Source organism: Leptonotus elevatus, chromosome 10, assembly GCF_054856555.1.
Source record: "Leptonotus elevatus isolate MCC_2025b chromosome 10, RoL_Lele_1.0, whole genome shotgun sequence".
In the NCBI taxonomy this organism is placed as follows: domain Eukaryota; kingdom Metazoa; phylum Chordata; class Actinopteri; order Syngnathiformes; family Syngnathidae; genus Leptonotus; species Leptonotus elevatus.
In genome coordinates this window covers 10,272,867-10,294,892 of record NC_141248.1, presented here as the reverse complement: position 1 = coordinate 10,294,892, position 22,026 = coordinate 10,272,867, and the positions used below count along the sequence as shown (strand labels likewise).

The following is a 22,026-nucleotide window of genomic DNA, read 5'->3' as shown; positions in this document are numbered from 1 at the left end:
GTAGGCCTATATAGAAATGAAATGTTATTCACCACCAAACATAGTATAAAAAGTATGAAAGTAATTAAGTCAAGAAGAAAGTAAAGAAGTAGGTATGTAAGAAGCAAGTAGTAGCAAGCAAGTAAGTAAATAAATAAGTATTGAAAAAAACGCGTAAAGAAGTAAGCAAAAGTAAAAAGAAAAGGTCAGTTTTACATCACTTTGCATACAGGAACAATTGGCTTTGCGTTTCCCATTATGTCTTCGACCTCTGGCATTCAACGAAACAAAATATAAAGACAAAATTAATACAAAAATAATAATTAAACAAAAACAACAACTATACCGTATAATTAGACAATTAAGTCGACAATGCTTCGTTATTGATGAGCTTTATCGGTTTTGAATGACGTATAGATGCAATTTCGGACGGTGGCCGCTCGAGTGCGACAAAGTGCGCAGCTCCAGCCCAGATTGAGTGAAACTGTTCGGGCGTTGGCGTGCGTGTACTACAATATGATAAATAGTAAAAGACGGTTAGCGAAATAAATATACACTACAACGAGACGCTTCGGGAATCCCTTCTATTTGCCCGTGCCGTGGTATAGTGATCGTCATCGTTTGCCGTGTTCTAAATGTATTTAACCCCCATTGTCTTTGAACGCCCCATGACGTATCAGGTCATAGGACGGAGAAAAGACGTGCGCATGGCCAATGCGCGCGGAGCACCGCCCCTTTACACGCAAAATGACTTCTCTTAGGAGTCGGTTACGTTTGGGGAAATCTTCTGTTTGAGATTCCTGCCATTCGACTCCCAATGCTAAAATTTCATTGCGACTATCCTCCGTGGCGGGTTATAACATCCGATAATCGGTCCGTGTCGAGGGCACTGATACTGAAGTGGCATTTACGTCGATTCATTCATTCATCACAACAATGGCAGCTCACGACTTTAATTTCTTGCTTGCGACGGATTCGTATAAGGTCAGTGAATCGGTATTTTACTTTGCAATCATCTCTACTATGTTTTAGGCGTTGTACTGTTCATTGAAACGCTTCAAATGTACTCAAGTGAAACGTTGATTTGACGAAAACGTTTCTGGTTAATGGGCCGTTTAGGGCTACAACTGTAGAATAACGAACGCACAGTGAGTAGAATGGACAGGTATTATTTCTACTACAGGCCAAGACCACTGTACTTTTAGAGTCATTAGACCACGGTTGTTGTTGAAATAGGGAAATCTCAATACTGTTTAGAGTCGTTTATAAGTAATAAATGTGATACGTTTAGCAGTTGATGCCCTTTAAAGGGTGATTTATAGCCATCGGCAGATTAAAACAAATATTTAGTACACCCGGTTAAACTCGGTGTTTTCCACATGTGAATTTTTATTATTCAGTACTTTCCTGATTCTGTGATGTTGTATCTTAAATATAAGATAAATATTAAATACAAATGAATGCTAAATCATATACTTGTGTATTTTATGAGAAAAACAAGTATGACCTTTGACCCCAGCTTCCTCAAGACGCTTGAGATTAAAATGTTTTGGTTATGGTATTATGATGGAATATGACAAGCCCAAAAGCACAACAGCACTACATATATTAGGGCAGTAAAATTACTTGAGGCTCTTGCTCTAATAAAAAAAAAAAATACCTTTGACATGTCAGAATTGTAACAAGTAGGCTTTGATAAAGCTTTTCGACAGATGGTTTGGCTTGGGGACAAACTTTATATACAGTAGTATTTATTCCTTGCAGGGATTTCACTAAAGCAGCTAATAAAGCAGCACAGTGGAACCTCCACTGTCAATTACTATCAGTTTTGTCAAAATAGGGTTTGTTCTAATTTCAAAAGGCTAGGCACCAGCAAGCCTGCGACCCTCGTGAGGAAAAGCAGTTCAGATAATATGCGAAGTGCGCATCTCGGCAGCGCGGTGCATTATGGGTAAGCCGGCTAGTAGCCGACTACCAACATTTCATTGAAAACTAATGGGGAAACTCTGATTAGGACCATTTCAATCGTTGGAAAGTTGATATTTTTTATTATAATCTATTTTAAACAAATATATATGCTGGCCGTTTTCCTTAAGCTACCAAAATAAAGTGTTGTCTGATTGCTTGAGTGAGCAGTGTTGATTGGTATGTTGTGTTTGTATAATGCACAATAAATACAGTCAAGCCCAATATTATTCATACCCCCCAGCAAATGTACAAATTTGTGGACATTTTAGCATGACAAAATCCCGAACACACAGAAAAAGTGGTTAAGAAATGATTCAGTTGAAAATTTGTGGAGGGAACTAAAGACGAATGGATGGTGTATGAATAATTTTGGAAGTGCCACTTTTTGTTCAAATGTATATAAAAGCTGAGAGATATTTTTCCCACAGCGATGCCTCTTGTTTAACATCCTATTATCTTCTGGGAGACACCTGTGTCATTTCCAAACCAATCCAGGAAAAAATATGCTGGTTGAATACAAGTCACTTTAATATCAAAATATTCCGGGGGTATGAATAATTTCAGGCTTGACTATGTTCAGTCAAGGTAATGTCAGATCTCACAGTTACATGTGTTTTTTTAAAGCTTCAACTACCACATGGTTTGAGATTTCATGAATATTTAACAACACATAATCTTATTTGGCAATGCTTGTTGTGGCAATGCTGCTCAAAGGTTCCAAGGTTACCAAAAGCTCCGCCTATCTTGATTTAAATAATTAAATGTAAAAAAGTCACCTGCATTAATGCAGTAGTATTTAGTGTTGAAGTGTTTTAGTCTTTAGCATTTGATGCCCAGAAACACAAATAAATGCTTTTGAAATTTTATATGCCTTCTCTTTAAGCACTAATTGTTTCAAGCTTAAAAATTGCAGTTGTGTCCTTTTTTCCCTTTGCTCTATAAAATTTGTGACCGCTGTAGTCTTCGTCTCTTTTTCTTAGTCCTGATTAGAGTTCGACCAATGTGTCTCCTGCCCCCTCAAAGCTGATTCTGATACTGATTATTATTAGTCAAGGAGGCCAATAGTTGAAATTTGTATCTGATATTCATTTTCTGCACAAGGGAACTCAAAAGTCTAGGATGCATAATATAACAGATTGTCCACTGAGCCTTGTTACCTTTAGTAGTTCCTTAAAAGCTCCTGATAAGTGTTCACCTGTTTTAAAGCCACTGCCCGCGAGGAAAAGTAATTACAAATAATAACAAAAATAATAATGATAATGATAATTAAGGCTGCACGATAATGCTATTTTCAACTGCTACGATAAACCAAAAAAATTGAGTAAGTGCCGAAGTCGATAACGATAAGTAAGCCGATAATTGTTTGCAAAATTTACTTGAATACAAATATGCTTTCGAGTCCTACTAGAGCCGTAACAAAACAAAACAGTCATGTTTTAAAAATGCAACAAAATAACTCTGAGGGTAACATTTTAGGGAGACACAGTAAAGAAAGCCCACACTGGCAACTGTCATGTCGCCATGCCATGAGGCATCTTCTGTGCACACGAGGTTGCGCGCATTATGACATCCCAAATATGTGACACTACCATAGGAGAGGGGAGGGGCTGAGGAGTTGGGCACAACTTGAACCACAACCACAGCAGATGGATCAATGTGGCATGTCTTTTATTGTTGGCAGATTTCCCTAATAATAATAATAATGATCCTTGCAGCAAAGAGAGGTGAAATAATATACAGTATGTTCGATAAATCCCTTGACAGCTCAGGTATTGTTCTCGGAATCTAGCTTAAAAGTTAGTAGTGCACAGTGCCCCCTTCAAGCTGTGTGGCTGGGCCAGTGCACTACAGAGTAGCCTACTGAAACGACCCCCCCCCCCCCCCCCACACACACACAAAAAAATAGTACATAGCGTTTAACAGAAAAATTGGGGCACATGGGGCAAAATGAATTGTACTACTATCTTTAGTGCTAAAAACTGATCTAGAAAATATTTTATTATTTTTTGATGCAGACCAATAATGTAATAATGACCAATGTAATCGACTCCGTATCGTTGTGGTGAAGACGGAGCTGAGCCGAAAGGCAAAGCTCTTGATTTACTGGTCAATCTACGTTCCTGCCTTCACCTATGATCACAAAACCTGTGGGTCGTGGCTCAGAGTAGAACCGCTGCTCCTCTACATTGGGAGGAGCCAGCTGAGGTGGCTCGGGCATCTGGTTGGGATGCCTCCTGGACACCTCCCTAATGAGGTGTTCCTGGCTTGTCCCCAGTGGTGTAGTGGTCCCAGGAGAAGTGGGTATACTCTCAATTTTCACCTTTAATTTCTTTAAGTAGTCCAGGAAAATGTCCTCTTTTAGAAACGGTGACTTGTAAGAATTAAAAATCCGTCATTTGTTCTTGCTCACAATAATACAATTATTATGACTTGTTAAGAACAGTTTGGTAACACAAGCAGTCTGAAATAATGTTAAGTGTATTTATCATGAGGCAAACATAAGGGATATGTTATAAAGCAAATTACAATATTTAGTGAACAGTGAACAAAAATAGTGGAAAACAGTCTAGTAAGACTTCAGTATTGTTTTGTGCGGAATCTTAAAACTATTTGTCCCCATTCTTGTGATTTAAATTGACCGGTACTTAAAAATCAAGTACCAGCCTATAGCTACTGTAGAACTTAACTAGAGCATGTAGTTAGTGTGTAACGGCAGCGTCCACCCCGGGAATCAAACCCACGTCACGATCAACTATTCCGTGTACGAGGGCAAATCAGTTCACCTGAGCGAAATTTCTGGGCCACCATTGTGGCTAGGGGGAGCATTTGAAGGATTGTTTTTTCCCTGACATAACCCGCCCTACTCTGCCTCCGATTGGCTCATCAGTCCTCATGCCAAAAGATAGCCAATCTAATCAGTGTAGTCAGGGGGGTACCAGCCAATTAGAGGCAGAGGAGGGTAGGCCATGGCTGAACGGTGTGCATCAGGGCGGATTTAGAAGTGGGTATACTCAATCCTGACTGAAAAAGAAGTGAGTATACTCCGTATACCCGCGTATACACTAGACTACACCACTGCTTGTCCTACCATGAGGAGACTCCAGGGACAGTCTTCCGGCTGGCCTGGGAACACCTTGGGATCCACCTGGTGGAGCTAGACGAAGTGGCTGGGGAAAGGGAAGTCTGTTTTTTTTAGCTTTAACAGGGATGGATGGATGGAAATTGGAAATCGATCTATCCTCATTCCTGATTTAGTTTTCCTACTCCTTGCTCAAAATGTAACATGCAAATGTCAACTTTTGGAAGGGAAAAGCAAAGTAGTATGGAATGGTGAGTCAAAATGTGGAATGTGTCCTTCATTGGTTGATCAAGTGGTTGTTGCTGCCGATTATTCAATTAGTGCTACAGAGACGCAAAGAGAGATGTTGCGGTTTATTAACTGTACAGTACATGCCTGCTAAGTAGAAAATCCTCTTGTTTCTAACTTATGACTTTTCTGTTATGTAATGCACATGGCGTGATTACCAAGTGTTGAATGACCACTCTATGCAGTTAGGTGATTAAAAATGTAAATAGGCTTATTAAGACTGTGGTCCAGACAGAGTGTTCACTTTGTTGTGTTTGTTTCTTACTCAGATCACACACTACAAACAATATCCCCCCAATGTCAGCAAAATCTACTCTTACTTTGAATGTCGTCGCACGAAGGACTCCCACTTCAGTGAAGTGGTGTTTTTTGGTCTCCAATATTTGTTGAAGAAGTATCTCACAGGTACATTTACTTCCAAAAACAGTTGCAACCACTCAAACACTGTATAATTCATGTATGATGAATATTTAGTGAAGGTCATTGCTGCTGGCCAGTTCTATGGTCTTCATGTGATTGGTGTTGTAGTAATCAATAGTTTTTCTACAGGACGAGTGATTACAGAGGAGAAGATTCAAGAAGCAAAGCTCTTCTACCAGTTGCACTTCAAACAATCTGTATTTGATGAAGAAGGCTGGCGAAAACTTCTTGAGGTATTTGAAGATTTATAATATTCTGTGTTGAGATATTCCAATACAAAGGAAATGAGTGAGAATAGAAATTCAAAAAGCAGTGTTCCTCAGTGATAATGCATTTATTGGAGAGAAAAAAATGCATTAGATTAATGCCTGTAATAATTTGAAAATAGGTCTCAAAATGGGAAACTATTTCAATTGTAATCCTTCAAAATGTTGTTTTTTGAGGGGTTTTTTTTTCAATAAGAAAACTTAGTGACAACATGGAAAATGTGTTGAAACTCAAAACTGAGTTGACAATCTCCGCATCTTTTGAGAATTAATACTTTGTTTTATGCCATTCAGACCTCAAAAAGTTTTAGCACCAAATCATTGAATGTCCTTTTTACAGAACACCAGGTTATCACACATTCAACCACAGGTTATTCTTCAATCCGATCGTGTCCCAGTAGCTTGTAACATATTGACAGCAGAATCTGTTATTTATGCCAGCGGACCTTTCCTTCGGAAATACTTAATGAATTGCCGTGCATAGGGCCCATTTAGACTCTTTGGTGAACAAATATGCATATTTTGGGAATTTGGGAGGAAGCCAGAGTACCTGGAGAAAACCCATAGAAGCAGAGACATGTTCGATTAAGAAAGATTTTTGATTGAGAATGATTTTTGCTTCAATCTATAGATGTGCAAGGAATTGTAATGATCTTCTCCAGTCTGACTCGCTAATGCTAATTAGCGCGCTACTCGCGGCACTTTTATCACTCAAAGAACGGCTCCACGCTGAAAAAAATAAAACTTTTATTGGAATAACTTGATCGTGATTTTTCCTTCTACTATCTGTGGCTACAACTTAACAGTGTATTAGACCGCGTGGAACCACACTGCCCCTCAGTGGTCAAACCGGGTACAACATGAACAGCGCTCCAAATAAAGGCACACACACATATATACATAGCCATGCGATTTCAAGCTACATTATGAGCTGACATCATAAAAGGCTTTCTTTAAAGGTTCAATGTAGAGTTTAAAATGTTAATGTTAAAGAATTTTCTACATTATGCATGCTCCACCAATACCCAGATGAGTACAGAGCCCTGACATTTAAACTGTCACTGCGCCTATCAGCTTGTATCTTCCCCTACACACTTTTTTGGGAAGTGGGGGGTGGAGAGTGGCATATACTCATCCTCGAGGACTTAGTAGTGTTGTGTTAGCGAGCGTACGACACAATTGGAATAGATACTGGAAAAAACAAGAAGAGGCCGGATTTGAGGACAGCCCAAACTCCAGCTCAGACTCCAAGAAAACTGAATAAACAAATACTTTATTTGAGCGCACGTACTCGCACGCGCACCATGCACAAGCTTGGCATATAGGCTGCAGTTATTCTTCAGGCCAGAGGTGGCACTCACGAGTTACTAACTCAAACCTTTTCATTCAGGTTCTAGTCTTGCTTGAGATTCCAGACTGAACTCTCATTGATATCTGGAATACTTAACTCCTTGTTCTCGCTCCACCGCAAGACCGAGAGGACACAAACACTGTTTTTTTTTCCTTCCACCCTCTCTACATGAACAGTATAATGATATCCAATTCAAGAACTGTAAAAATATTTTGCATTTACAAATATATTTATGCTCCTTTTTTTTCTAGAACAAATAATTGTATGTATTGTAGTTGGAGTCTGCCGTGTTGTAGAACATCTGTATTTGATACAGTTATTTGTAACCTCAGTTAATTACATAAGGAAAACGGTATTGGTAAGAATTGTACTGTACAATTCCTCTGCGAGATACTTCAAAAAATGTTGTTCAATTAGTGCCAACTGCATCTCACCATGTTTGTCAAAACTATGCATTGTCTTTGTAAAGGCATAGTGGTCTTGAATTGGAGATTGTGCAAGTGGCCATAATGTTGCGGGTGGGTGGTGTATATTCTGATTTGGGCTCTCAACATGTTAAATGCATTACTTTTGTGTCAGAAACACGATGGCCGTCTTCCTATCCGGATAAAAGCTGTGCCCGAGGGCAAGATCATAACCAGAGGCAATGTGCTGTTCACTGTGGAAAATACAGACCCAAGCTTCTTCTGGCTCACTAACTACGTTGAGGTAAATGATGCTAACATGATTTGCCTTCTGTCAGGAGTCACCAATCAGATGTCAGATGAGTAGTCGTCAGATTGTAATTTCCTCGGACTGTTGAAGAACTGATCATTTGAAAATGTAAAGATTTGAAAAGGTGTGTAGAAATAAAATTAAAATCTTTATTTACCATATATGGACATTTACAAAAATACAATAAATAAAAATTAAAAATTAACGATAAAATGTTGAGTATTATGTAGTTTTGTTTCTGACCTGATGGTAATTATTGTGAGAAATCATTAACATGATCAGGCTATTTACGTATTATTAATAACTTATCCTTAAAGTTAATACAAACAAACATGTTCTTTTAGAAGTACTGGTAGCCCTTTGCATTATTCAATACCCAAGAACTAGCGCTCCGTTTCAACAAGGTTGGTGACCCCTGCCGTGGGGCATGATTTGAATCTTACATACTTGTTGTTGAGATATAAACCCTTGCCGTCTGCTTTCATCTGTCCCGTAACGATCCTGTTTGATGACACCCTCTCAATTTTGACTCTAGACCATGTTGGTCCAGATGTGGTATCCCATCACTGTGGCTACCGTATCCAGAGAGTTTAAGAAGATCCTCGCCAAACACCTGAAGGCCACTTCAGGAAGCCTTGAGGGTCTTGAGCTGAAATTGCATGACTTTGGCTACAGAGGAGTCTCCTCACAGGAGGTCAGCAATTCTTTTTGTCATTGGTTTTATGTTACTGGCTTGTGCAATAAAGACTTGAGCACATTTGTCAAGTTTTTATTGCTGCTCACTTCTTTGCTATGATTTGAGCATGTGGTTGTCTTTGCCTTGTGTCTGACCTGGTCTTGGAGGTTGCAGAAGTGACCGGAGGCCTGGCTTTGGTTCTGCTCACTCCTCGGGCCTGGCAGCTTGTTGTTCTGTTCCCTCAACAAAGGTGGCAAATCCAGGTCCAGAAAGTAAAAACCCTGCCACAGTTTGGCTTTAGCCCCAGGTGCTAGCTAGCTAGCTGCCTAGCTTGCTCCCATGGTGTCTGTTTGACTTTTAGAGACCTAGCTAGTAGCTAGCATCAGTGGCTAAAGCCAAACTGTGGCAGGGTTTTTACTTGCTGGACCTGGATTTGCCACCTCTGCCCCTCAACAATAACTGAGCAACACATCAGGCAACAAACATTGTGATACACACTTTATCTCATTCTCTCCACTTTCTGTGCCCTCTCATTCCCTTTCCCTCTCCATCTCCTAAATCAATGTCCTGTAACATCCCCAATACAACTGAAAGAACAGGACAGATGGAAAAAAAAAAAGTTTAAGTAATGTAGATCTAGACATGGGCCGATAACCGGTTTGACGATTTACCTTGGTTTTAAAAAGTCAAGGTTTCAATAACCGCTAATACTGTCTGTCACCGGTAATGAGCTCTTCTTGTGAGTTGGGTAAACAAGCCAATTTGAAGTTAATTGCCTTCAATTCACTTTCTTCTCCTTCTACAGCGATTGCACGTACAGTCGTGTGCGAAGAGGCAAGAAGGGAGAGGGGTGGGGATAAGGGGAGACGCTTATTGTCCTATAAATAAATAAATTAATTAATTAATGTACATGTGTAGGTGCAACTGTGTCCCCAAGGACAACATGAGTAACCTTGGGTTTGTTCTAAAAATAGCTCACCAGTGATGGGACTCTGACTTGCTAAGAAGAGTTAAAACACAAGAAAGAATGTCAAACTTATTTAAACTTAGCATGGTACACGTTTCTTAATGTACCAAATATTCTATATTTTGTTTAAAGGTGCATTGTGTCATTTAAAAAAAAGTAATGTTAAAGCTTTTTCTACATCATGCATGCTCCACCAATGCCCAGATGAGTACGAAGAGCCCTGACTGTGTAACGTGCGCGGGCCGATTGGCCATGGATAGCGCAGCGGGGTCAGCAAAAAAACGGGAGAGCTTCAGAAGATTAACAATCCACGGATTCACTTTATTAAAACAAAAGGAAATAAAACAATGAGCTCGGCGCCACCACGCGTTACAATTATTGGAGGCCTGTACGGCATCCAAAACATTCCCCCACGAAAACGAAAAAGTCCACACAAACTACACACTACACAAAAGCAAAGAAGCGCCACGCTGTGGCGCGGTGCCACACTGTGATTGTTACAACTGTTTTACTCTGTCTGCACCTATCAGCTTTTATCTTCCCTTTATAGTAGAGTGTGCGGACCCTCACACGCCACAGTTTCGTTGGGGTGGGGGGGGGGGAGTTTTTCTTATTACATTTGAAGTCATGTCTTTGCTTGTCAACTGTGACATTTTAGAGCTGTAATTTAATACCGTGACAACGCGATATTTTTGCTCACGTTTATCATACAGTCAAAATCTACAGTAATATCGACCCGTGCCTATTTAGATCGACATACTATTTAAAGAGCCAGATAAGTCATTATTTCTTCTTGATCTATCCAGTCTGCAGCTTTAGGTGGAGCTGCTCATCTGGTGAACTTCTGCAGTACGGACACAGTAGCAGGCCTACTAATGGCTCAGCGATACTACGGATGCCCAATGGCTGGTTTCTCCATTCCAGCTGCTGAGCATAGGTACAAAACCACATCGATAACTTGATAACTTCTGTCTGTAGCCTGTGTATTTCAAAACATGGACATACGCAGGGCCCTCTTCTGTGGTTTTTATTTTGAAAAGCTTTATAGCAATGTAACTGCTTTTTCTATGTACCACACACCCCTGTCAATACAACTTTGATCCAGTATTTATTTTCCATCAGTGTGAGAAATAAAGTAATAAATGTACAGTGTCCACAAGGGATGTAACGATATCCAAACATCACGATACGATATTATCACGATATGAATGTCACGATACGATAATTATCAAGATATTGTGGGGAGGTTGGCGATACAAAAAAAAAAAAGCTCAAACTAAAAACACACATACAATATTGTGCTTTTGTACATTACAGCAATGATAAATATTATAAATATATAAATATAATATATACATTGAGGCACAACATATTGAGTTCCTCCACATATTGACTTGCTTCACAAGCATATTACGCTCCCCTTCATCTGACCATTAGCGTGGATTTTAAACATAGAAGGGCCAAAACATGCCTTGTGAAAATTAAACTGCACAAAAAGAAATTGACACCAGAGGGTGCTAGAATTGCTCAAATGGAAATCAAACCGACTTTTTTAACAGATGTGCTGCTTTTGATATCGTGACATGACAACGACGATATATTTTTGTTAGAATATCGCGATGTCACGATATTGCTGTTATCTACACAGGCTTAAGGGCGTGGACATTTGATGAGTGTAAGCACAAACATGGTACACTTCTCTGGCTCCGATACTGCTGTATCTGTGATTGTGTGAGCAATTGTCTATAGACGGAACGTCCTCCTACCCACTCAAGGCTTTTTTGCACAGTCAGCTCTTTTGACGTGTTTACAGCTGACATTATCGTTCTTTGAAAGAAATGCTACTACAGGTGACAGTAACCGTTCATTGTCTCAATTAAAGAGACTCGACAGTACAAAAATTATAATACCTACTGTAGAAAGTATTTTTTCACAAATTTCAGATTTTTTCCAGTCCACAAATAGATGATTAATGAATGCTAGTACAAATATGCGGAGGTCCACTGTAATCCGCAGTCAAAGTCCAATGTACGCTCGCTAATGAATTAGCTCATGGGCGTGTCCATCATATAATTACTACGTTGATTCCTCCTACTAATTATTAATTAGGGCTGGGTATCAATTCTAATTTCCTCAATTGATTCGATTTCGATTCACAAGAGTCAAGTTCGATTTTTTCTAATTCAATTCGATTAACTTCAGTTCAATCCCATATCGATTAATTATGGCACATCAATTTTTCTTAAATGTCAAGATCATGATAAAAATGACAAGTATTACATTTAATAATAAAGTACATTTTGCAGAGGCAGTTACTGGTCAAATGATTTATTTTATTAATGAAAGTAACGCGTGTTATAATCACTTAAGTGTTGCACAAACATTGACATCAGCAAGGATAGAGATGAACATATTTTTGTAATTCTAGTTTAATAATTGTAAATATATAAACTATAAATATTCTGGATTGTCTTAAAGTGTACTACTTCTCAAATCATCTCCAAATGTTAGGCTAAAATACGGGCAAAATGCTCTCCCTTTTCTTCCAGTACTATCATCTCCTGGGGGAAAAGTAGAGAGAAGGATGCATTTGAGCGAGTGCTGGACGAGTTCTCATCTGGACCAGTTTCTGTGGTCAGTGACAGCTATGACATCTTCAACGCGTGCAAACATATCTGGGGAGACAAGCTGAAGGAGCGAGTCATGGAACGCGGACAGGACTCGTGTCTCGTTATCCGGCCTGACTCTGGAGACCCCGCAGAAACTCTTATAGAGGTAAAATAAGACAGCCGGATTCAGTCAGACACAGTCATATATATTTCTCCTTTGTAGGGTATTTGTATCGATTTAGTTGCTAGTTGTTTTTTTTTATGAAATGTCCTTATTTAAATGTGTGACGGCGTATTAAGTCTTTATTTTTTCAGAGTGGGGTTGATATTCTGAAAAAAAAACTCAGAAATTTACGAGAAATACACTGAGCTTAGCTATAGTCTAATGTGAGGATTCGTTGGTGGTTAATGGAACATTGTTTCTAAAATGAAAAGGCAGGATGGAGACAGATTTACCCTGCCTCCTTCACGTGCTATGCGAAAGATGGGCCTTACCACTCGGACACTCCTAATTACGACTGAGTTCTGTTCATGTGCTTTTTGTTGTAGCAAAAAAGTACACATGGCAGCTGACATCGTCTTAGCTCATAAAACCGAACAATTACGACAAATAATGAGTTGTAAAGGACAGGACATTGACTTGTTTATGTTATGTTCAGTTTTATGGCATGTGACGTCATTCGAAACGTCACATGAATCAACTTGCAGGACTCTTTGAAACTGTGGCCCCGTACAGGCATAACTTTGGCTGAAACTTGTCAGCCAACCGGAGATCGCTGATCACCGAAAAATAATTTTAAATAAGTTAGACTGTTTTACTCTAATTTGAAGATGTTTTTTTGTTTGTTAAACAGTTATCACACAAATACTTTCCCCAAGAATGCAATTTTTTTCCCCATACACAAAAACACTCATCAACTGCGTTTTACTCCGGTTGCATTGGCCCTTCCACCCAAAGTAAGCAATAACATTTTGGGGAAATTTGTCACAATGCTAGTCAGTTATAGCAGATCTTTTGATTAGTGTCATTGAATGACTATGTAGTTTTGTTTATATTGGAAAAAGGGTTATTTAGCCTACAGCTGCTCACATTTAAGATATATGAATGATTTTTAACTATACATAATGTGTCTTCTAGGTCATCAAGATTTTGGAAGAGTGTTTTGGATGTGTACTGAACTCTGTGGGATACAAGGTGCTGCCTTCATACCTGCGAATAATTCAAGGAGATGGCATTGACCTCAATTCAGTTGATGAGGTAGTGATGCTTCAGTGTTATATTGTGTCAATATGTTGTATATTTTACCTATACCTTTTAGGTCCAAATTTGATATTTTGGAAATGGCGTTCTGTCTTTGACAATGCAATTTAAACGACTCAACAAACATATATTTTTTTCTTCTTAAAAATGATGCATATATGATCAATGAAAAATGACTGTTTTGGTATTGTTTTTGGGGGGAAGTTTGTTTTTCAATAATGTTACTCCTGTCTCCCAGATGAGCCTAATTATTAAAGGAAAATTAGTTGAAGTGGTTGTTCCACATTATTAAGCCGATCACTGTTTTGATCCGTCATTGGTATTGGTTTGCATCATTTATGTTGAAAAGCAACGAGTAGTCAAATTTCTTGTGAAATGTATAAACACGGGACATCTCAAGAAAGTCTTCCATCCATCCATTTTCTGGACTGCTTCTACTGGCTTAGGTTGTGCCTTGTGGGTGTGCTAGAGCCTATCCTAGCTGACTTTGGACAAGAGGCAGGCACACCCTGAACTGGCCACGTGCCACTTGTAGGGACAAACACAAATTCACACTGATAGACAATTTAGAATCTTTAAAGGAACTATTATGCCAGGACGGCCCATTTTTCACTCAAAACTTTTTTTTATCAGGATAATGAAACTCGCTTGCATTTTCAATATTGTCCATTTGTTTTGGATAAATCGGTAAATAAAGAACTATTTTGAATGGAGAAAGTTGTACAGTTGTGCTTAAAAATGTACATACCGTATGATAGGGCTGTGCAATTAATCAAAATTCAATTACAATTTCAATTATTACACTCCACAGTTACAAAATCAGTATAATTACCCAAAAAAAAGGTTTATTAATACTAATTTTGAGTTGTTTGAGTTAAAGTTTTAAAATAACAAATTTAATAAATTGTGTTTCGTCCGAAAGGAACTTGCATAATTATAGTGTTTTAAAGAATGTTTATTTGCCTTAATATTTTTTACGTTTAAACATTTTCTTGTTTTGTACCAAAAAAAACTAATGATCGTCCTAATCGTGATTTTAATTATAACAACAAAAATCGTGCTGAAAATGTTCTTCATAATCGAGCAGCCCTACTCTATCTACGGGTATACAAACTTATGAGCGCACTGTATGGTGAGAAAAAGGCTTAGTGCCCATAAAATCCAAAATACTGTGTGGCAATTGTTTTGATATTTTCAGAGGTTGAAGTTGACGTGAATTTAGGTGACGATTCATAGCATTTTTGTGTCATTAAGCGACGTTTAGATTTTGTACTTACAAATTGTGCAGTTTCAACTCTTTTACCTTTCTACTTTTTGGGTAAAAATAAAATACTGGTGACAGTAGACTATCTCTAATAAAGTTTTCTGGAAATGTTTCTATTATAGTGATAACGTTGGCAGTGTTGCGCTCCATGAATTGTGTGTCACCATTCTGTATATTTTCTGCAGATTCTTCACAAGCTCAGCGATGAAGGCTGGAGTGCAGAGAACGTTTTCTTTGGCTGTGGCAGTTCTTTGCTTCAGAAGCTCAACAGAGACACACTCAGTTGTGCCTTCAAGTGCAGCTATGTGGAGACGAATGGCAAGGGGGTGAGTGGAATTGAGGTTGCGGGGTTTGCACAGTTTTATCTACCGATATGAATATCAAATTGTAATTCTTGAGAATATTACTTATTTCATGAATACTTGAAACATTTACTCAGAACTGGCTGACCCTACACAATACATTTGAGCCCTTTTGAGACCTTTGGCTATGTAAACACTGGTGGTCGTGGTTTATTATTTTAAAAAGACTTAAATTAGAAATAATTGTTAAATGGAAACAAAGCAAAATCCCATTTTCCCTGTTAAAGAAGACATGCATTATTTTTTTTTCTTACAGGGTTCCCGCTGTGTCTAAAAAAGGCTTAAAGTCTAAAATTCAGAAACTTACATTTTAAATTAAAGTTAAAAAAACACCCATATTTTCATCCTAGGTCTCACATTTTATTTACCCAAGCCTTAAAATGTACATCCGCTCCGTCCATTCTAAGAAAATAAACATGCGTGCGCCGTCTGCGCTTTTTGACAGGCGAAAATGAAAATTGTTTTTGTTCTCGAAGTTGGTCTAAATTTTTTGTCATAATGGTCTAAAAAGGTCAAAAAAATAAAAAACGTCTAAAATTTAACTTAGTGATTCCTGCAAGAACCCTGTTCTTAATTAAAATATTTCCCAGTGTCTTAATAAACTGTCTTTGACATGCTTCGATTAAAACAGCTTAGGGATTTAAAAAAATAAAAAATTGCAGTACAAATGAGCCAGTAGTTTCAGGAAGAAAAAAAATGATTATAAAAATGAAGCTTTTAGAAAATACATTGCTTTAAGTTTAATATAATAACAAAACAACCAATATATAATAAAACCAAGGTAATATAATGAAATTATGACCAAAATGATAACAATGGATGAACTGAAATGTATTTCCTGTGTACGGCACCGTAAGATGCATTTGGAGACATGCCCCGCACGTGTGGGATCACTGCCATAAAAGTTTTTGCAGCGGTACAAGATCAAAAGAAACTTCACACACCTTTACATGCAACAGTGTCAAAATGTTTTAAAGCATAATTCAGTCGTGGAGTATAAAGAAAAAACAAGTTTTGACCTATGCTGGACTGAAGTCGGGAAGGAAACCGACAACTTATTATGTGTGACCATATTGCATTGAACGGTTGAGGAAATGGTAGTTATTACACAAACGGCCAGCAGGTGGCAGCAGAGCAAAAGAGATCAACCAGGGCCATGTTGAAAAAAAGCTATTTTACTCACAGTTCTAAACAGATTTGTGACTAATGATGAAACGTAGCTATATTCTAATGCTAATTGCTACAAAACGGAAACAGATAGAAATATACTTTTTTTCCTGATGAAAGAAGAGACTCTAATCTTTCTTTTGGGTAGGTTCCATGTTTTTTTTTTAATATCAATAGAACACAATATTCTGTGGGCCTTGCAAAATCAGTCAAAATCCCGTAAAACAGCCGGGAGTAAAGGGTGTGAACATTTTTAAATGGTTGTGAGTGAATGAGTTAACGTTACTTCCGCTGAGTGATGAAAGATATTTGGAATTAAAGAAATGTTAAAAATAATTAAATAACAAATATACTGTATCTAATTATTTTTATTTGATGTAAATAAAATGGTTTTCGGACTTTTTACCAGTCAAAAAATAAAAAATAACACGAAGGCTATTACTTTGTGATTGGGTGGTCGAGGGCGCAGAGGCGGAACTTTCGGCTCCCAGCGCAGAAGGTCCTCAGTATCCGTTCTCACGACTCACAACAAGGCTAAAAATAGATTTGCTTTCGGACTCACATGTACTCCGTCACAGAACAGCACAGAACGACTCCAGAGTGAGCAAAATCGTTTTTGCTGTCATGTCTCATTCCGCAGATCCGATCAATGACATGATTGATTGATTGCGCAAATTATGACATTACAGACGAGCACCGATCATGCACAAAATGCCAAATATCGTCCGATTACGATCAAGCCGATCAGATCGGCGTTAAATCTACAAATAACATTCATCATGCGTGTTAAGTGAGACAAATTGTGTGCAACGAGATTCATTTCAAGGGTTTGTCTGCCATTAATGTGACCTAAATGGTGTTCAACAAAAAAAATTATAATATTAGTGATACAACTGAGGTGTTGTTGCTCATGTGTGCACACGCTTAAAAAATATTTGAAACTCTGTGCTTGTGCTTTATAGTGAGCACAGTCGGTATGCTGTGCTGAAATCAGTTTTCTCTCAAAAATAACTATTCCATTGTCTCTCTCTGACATCACAGATGGACGTATACAAGCAGCCAGTGACGGATCCAGCTAAGGTGTCAAAGAGAGGCCGTCTGTCACTGAGAAGGAACTCTGATGGGCTCTTGGAGACAGTCGAAAGGGGAGCCGGCAAACCTGAGGAGGTCAGACCGAGCTTATAATTAGGGACGGAATTGCATGCAATTTTAGGGAAAACGCTACATTGGGACACACAGGTCTTTCTTTAAAATTATCGGTCGTTGTTTTTTGGGGGAAATTCTATGTATTAAAAGTACCTGTACTTCGGATTGGTATCGGTGACTACTCAAATTGAGTACTTGTACTGAAAAAAAGCGGTATCGAACATCCCTACTTGTGACATCATCATACTGTCTATTAACAACTCTACTCATAAAGACAATCAAATAAACTCCATATTTGCTGTTTATCCTTCGCACATTCGCCTATTCAGCGAATAATGTATTTTATTCCGGAAAACGAATCTATTCAAGGCTTTAGCAATGTTTCTTTGGCGCTATCTGGTGGCAAGAATGTATTGTATGTTGAATTGCTTTGAGGAGTTTCATTTAGACACAAATAGTGCTTTGTCACCATCGTGTGGCATCTGTAGGCCAATACCAACCTTTTTGATGGGGTATCAATTACTCTCGAATTTTTACTATTGACGGCAGGGCTTGGTCCCTATTCCCTGCAAAAAGTGGTTTGAATGTAACATTCTTTATACAATATGTTTAATTGTGTAATTGTGGTTACTGTTTGCCAGGATGTAAAACTCTTCTAACGCTACCTCGTTTTGGATATTTAAAATAAAATAATAAAAAATAAATAAAAATCATAGATCGCATGTTTATGGAACAATTTTTCTGACTTTTCAAAATGTAGATTTTTTTTTTTCTATTTTAGACACTTTTTACATATCTAACAAAACGTTCACGGAGCTCCCAAGGTTATCAGTGCGTCTTAAAAAGTTAAATGGAAACTTAAGCAAGCCATAGCTCTCTATAGTTATCTACAGTAAATATTTTATTTCGCAAAATGTAAAAATCTTAAACGTTCACTTTTCTTTGTTTTAATGTCAAACAAAAACAAATAGTTCAGAAGGTTCCCAGGGTCAGTGGCATCTCTTACAAAGTGAATTGAAAATGTAAACAAATAGCTCCCTGAGATTAAAACGGTTTTAGATTTACCGTATATCTTTTAAAAAGGCCGATACCGATATTCGTCAAAATGCCCAATATCGGCGCCGATAATCGGCCTGGGTCGTCTATCTCTAGTGTTCTTACAAGTTCCTGACAGAATTTTAAAAATATGAAAATTCACATAAATTTTTCAGGAAAGGAATTTCTCTAGGTTGGCAGCTCGGTGTTTCTATTACTGTACTGTCAATTATTCTTCTCATGTACTTCAAAAAGGTACCTCAAGACACATTTGCACATTGTACATCACATTATAAGACAGTGCCCTTTTATATAACAAGGGGGCAGGTTCAGGTTCTGTCAACATTTCAACAGAAAACCTTTTAGTTCTTTTGGCCCAAATCAGCGTTATAAATAGAAAAGGCCAACGTTGTCCATTTTTCAAATGATTTTGGAATTTGTTGCAGATAGTACCTACAACTACATAGTATCTTTGTTATTAGAATATTTTTAATCCGCTTTGAATATGTTGATGTTGAAGTCCTGTTCGTGTGTGTTGTTAAGGATCTGCTGGTGACTGTGTTTGAGAACGGATGCCTCATGCAGAATTACTCCCTGGAAGAAATCCGCAAGAATGCCCGACTGCGGGATGAAGAGGCGATGCCTACCACACACAACCACAAAGAGGAGCTGCTGCACAAGGACATCATCAATGGGATTAATTAGTAGTTCCCTTTCTAAACCTGCTGCTTTTACATTTTGTTGTTGGTGTGCCTCCTTTTCCGAAAACTTCCCAAAGTATTTGTTTAGCTTTTTGTAAGGCACCAAGACGTTCGCGTTCATTGTGGCCCAGCACTGACATGGGTTTGATGACGAGAACTGAAGCTCAGGGTCAGCAACATTTGTGAGGATGTTGGGTCCCCCCTGAATTATAAATTTTAATATTTGTTCCCTGCTTTGGGGGCTGCGATTGTTTTTATAGTGCATGCAGTATCTCTACATCTATACTCTTCTAATTTTTTTTAAGCTAGTCTTAGTTCTCTTATTTTTGAAGTTTGAAGCCGTGCTTTAGACCCCCCCCCCCTCCCCCAAAAAACAACGAAATATTTTTGTCAGACTATAATCTATTCGTGTTTTTGACTGCAATGCAATAAATAGTAGTGCTACTTGTATTGAGTGGCACAGTGTAGTTTTTTGTTTAAAGGAACACACTAAACTAACCAGCTATTCTGTGAAATGGTTCACTTCAACTCTTCTCTGAAAAATATTGTCAATTCATATTGAGAGATTAGGATTTTATACTACTTATGAATATTTTTGCAATGAGTACAGTATCGGCCATTTTGGGCAGTCACGTGATCATCGTGACGTATCGCGTGCTGCAAACACAAAGAATAACGCGGCAACTCTTTGCCCGTATGAGTTCCGGGCGTGTTATATCTACCTATTTTACATATACCTTTATATTGTTCACAGAATGCATTTGGTGCCGTTAATGAAGTTATAAGGACGTTAAATCCTTGTCATAAGTGTAGTTGAATGTGTGTCGTATTCAGCATGTTTTTGTTTGATTTATGTTGGTCTGTTTTTTAGTTTAGTTTTTTAAACAAACTAACTTTAAGTTGCGTGTAAAATAATGACATCCAGAGCAATTTCGTGTAGAAGTTGCATTGCTCATCTGAGGATTGCTTGTGAAATTACGAATGTATATGCTTTATTTGTGGCAGACTGATAAACTCATTCACTGCCATAAATTCATTAAAAAAAAATATATATATATTATTTAAAATTAGGGGCAGGAGGCGATTCATTTTTTTTAATTGTAATTAATCACATGACTTCACTAGTGAACTCACGATTAATCACAAATTCTATCTGTTCTAAATGTACAATAAAAAAATTCTAGGTTTTCATACTCTTGTTAACAAAAGTTGAAAAAAATGTTAAACTAACAGAAATAGTTAAAAAAAATTGTTGACGTTTATAGCCGTCAATGGCAGTGAATGAATTAAAAAAAATAATAATTTGGGGCGTCAGGCGATTTAAGTTTTTAATCGTAATTAATCGCATGACTTCACTAGTTAACTTGCGATTAATCACAAATTTTATGTACAAAACTAAATGTACAATAAAAAAAAATTGATTTTCAACAAAAGTGGGAAAAAAAATTTAAACGAATAGAAATAGTTCGAATTACATTACTCATTTTCTTTTACTTTACAAAATCGTCTTGCGGGCCGGATTAAACCCCTTTGCGGGCCTGATCCGGCCCGCGGGCCGTGTGTTTGACCACCACCGCCATCTAGCAAAGAAGCACTTCAAAAACAGTACAGCCACGGGGTACTCGCCAAAGATTTGTATCCAGCCGAAAATGAAGATGAAACTGGCTCGATAAGGACGACCCATACAGCCAGCCGGCCCATAACGGGTAGACGTCAGGGGCCGTCTGCAAGTTGCGTGTTACAGAGGCTCAAATGATCAGCCAAGTCGCCATTGACATTGGTCACTCTGGAAATGTAAACTGTGGACGGTCCCTAACATGGACGGTAAACATCCGGCTCTCTTTCACTCTGCCAGAATTGGCGCAGTATTTGGCGATAGAAGAGCGCATTTTTGTGTATGCTTATTACATCAGTAAACTCCCAATCAAATGAACGAAGGCGGCTGTCGTTAACGCACCGGATACGTCATCACGATCATGTGACCAGGATAATGACGTTGCCCATGATGTGTTTGTATTTTGATACTTGATACTTATTTTGATAATCGGTTTAAAAAAAAAACAGGGAATAAGATGCCAGAAATATTTGCACTTTTATTCTGCCTAATCAAATACTGGAAAATTACTTTTAAGTGGTTTGTTTTAAAGTGTGTCAACACCCTTTATTTGAAGAGCAACGGTCTTGGCAACGTCACACAGAATTCAAATGCGTCCATTGTATAGATATTGCAAATATGTAGCAGTAGATACTTTCCACTGATTCTTATTCATTAGAGTTTATAAAAGGTGTCATCTTTATTATGATGATTAATGTAACATAAATCTGGACATGGAGCTTTTCTTTTCCATGTTAAGTAAAAATGTACCTCATATCAGCTACAGTATTTACTGAGCACAAATAAAAAAAATAATAAAACGCAGTTTGCTGTCATTTTATTTCATCAATCAATGCTATTAAATATGAATTATTGTCTGCTCTTTTGTCAAAACTTTTGCTTGATCAGTGTTTTGGGACGTTGCTCTCCATGGGCTGGATTTTATTGTGTTGTCCGAAAACTCTCTTATGTCGTGGATAACTCTTATGTGGCTGGATATTGTCACGTCTAACAAAGATGGGAACTGATGTCTAAAGAAAGTTTGGTCATCACTGGCGATACATCAGATATTTCTTTTAAGCCGTATTCCAGCAAGAGTTCAGGTTGCCACAGAACAGCAAACGTAGGACAATACAAGCTGGATATGTGTATGTGTGTGTGTGTGGGGGGGGGGGGGGG

General features: G+C 38.1%; 1 protein-coding gene across 1 annotated transcript; it reads left to right on the top strand.

Moving 5' to 3' along the window:
• Positions 1-685: 685 nt before the first annotated feature.
• nampt2 (nicotinamide phosphoribosyltransferase 2) lies at positions 686-20,444 on the top strand. The gene is made up of 11 exons (XM_086087713.1): positions 686-963; positions 5,584-5,719; positions 5,864-5,967; positions 7,931-8,059; positions 8,601-8,759; positions 10,515-10,645; positions 12,258-12,483; positions 13,456-13,575; positions 15,028-15,168; positions 17,413-17,538; positions 19,096-20,444. Exons 1-11 carry the CDS (start codon positions 916-918, stop codon positions 19,255-19,257), a joined length of 1,482 nt encoding a protein of 493 aa, XP_085943839.1. The 5' UTR covers positions 686-915; the 3' UTR covers positions 19,258-20,444.
• Positions 20,445-22,026: the final 1,582 nt, after the last annotated feature.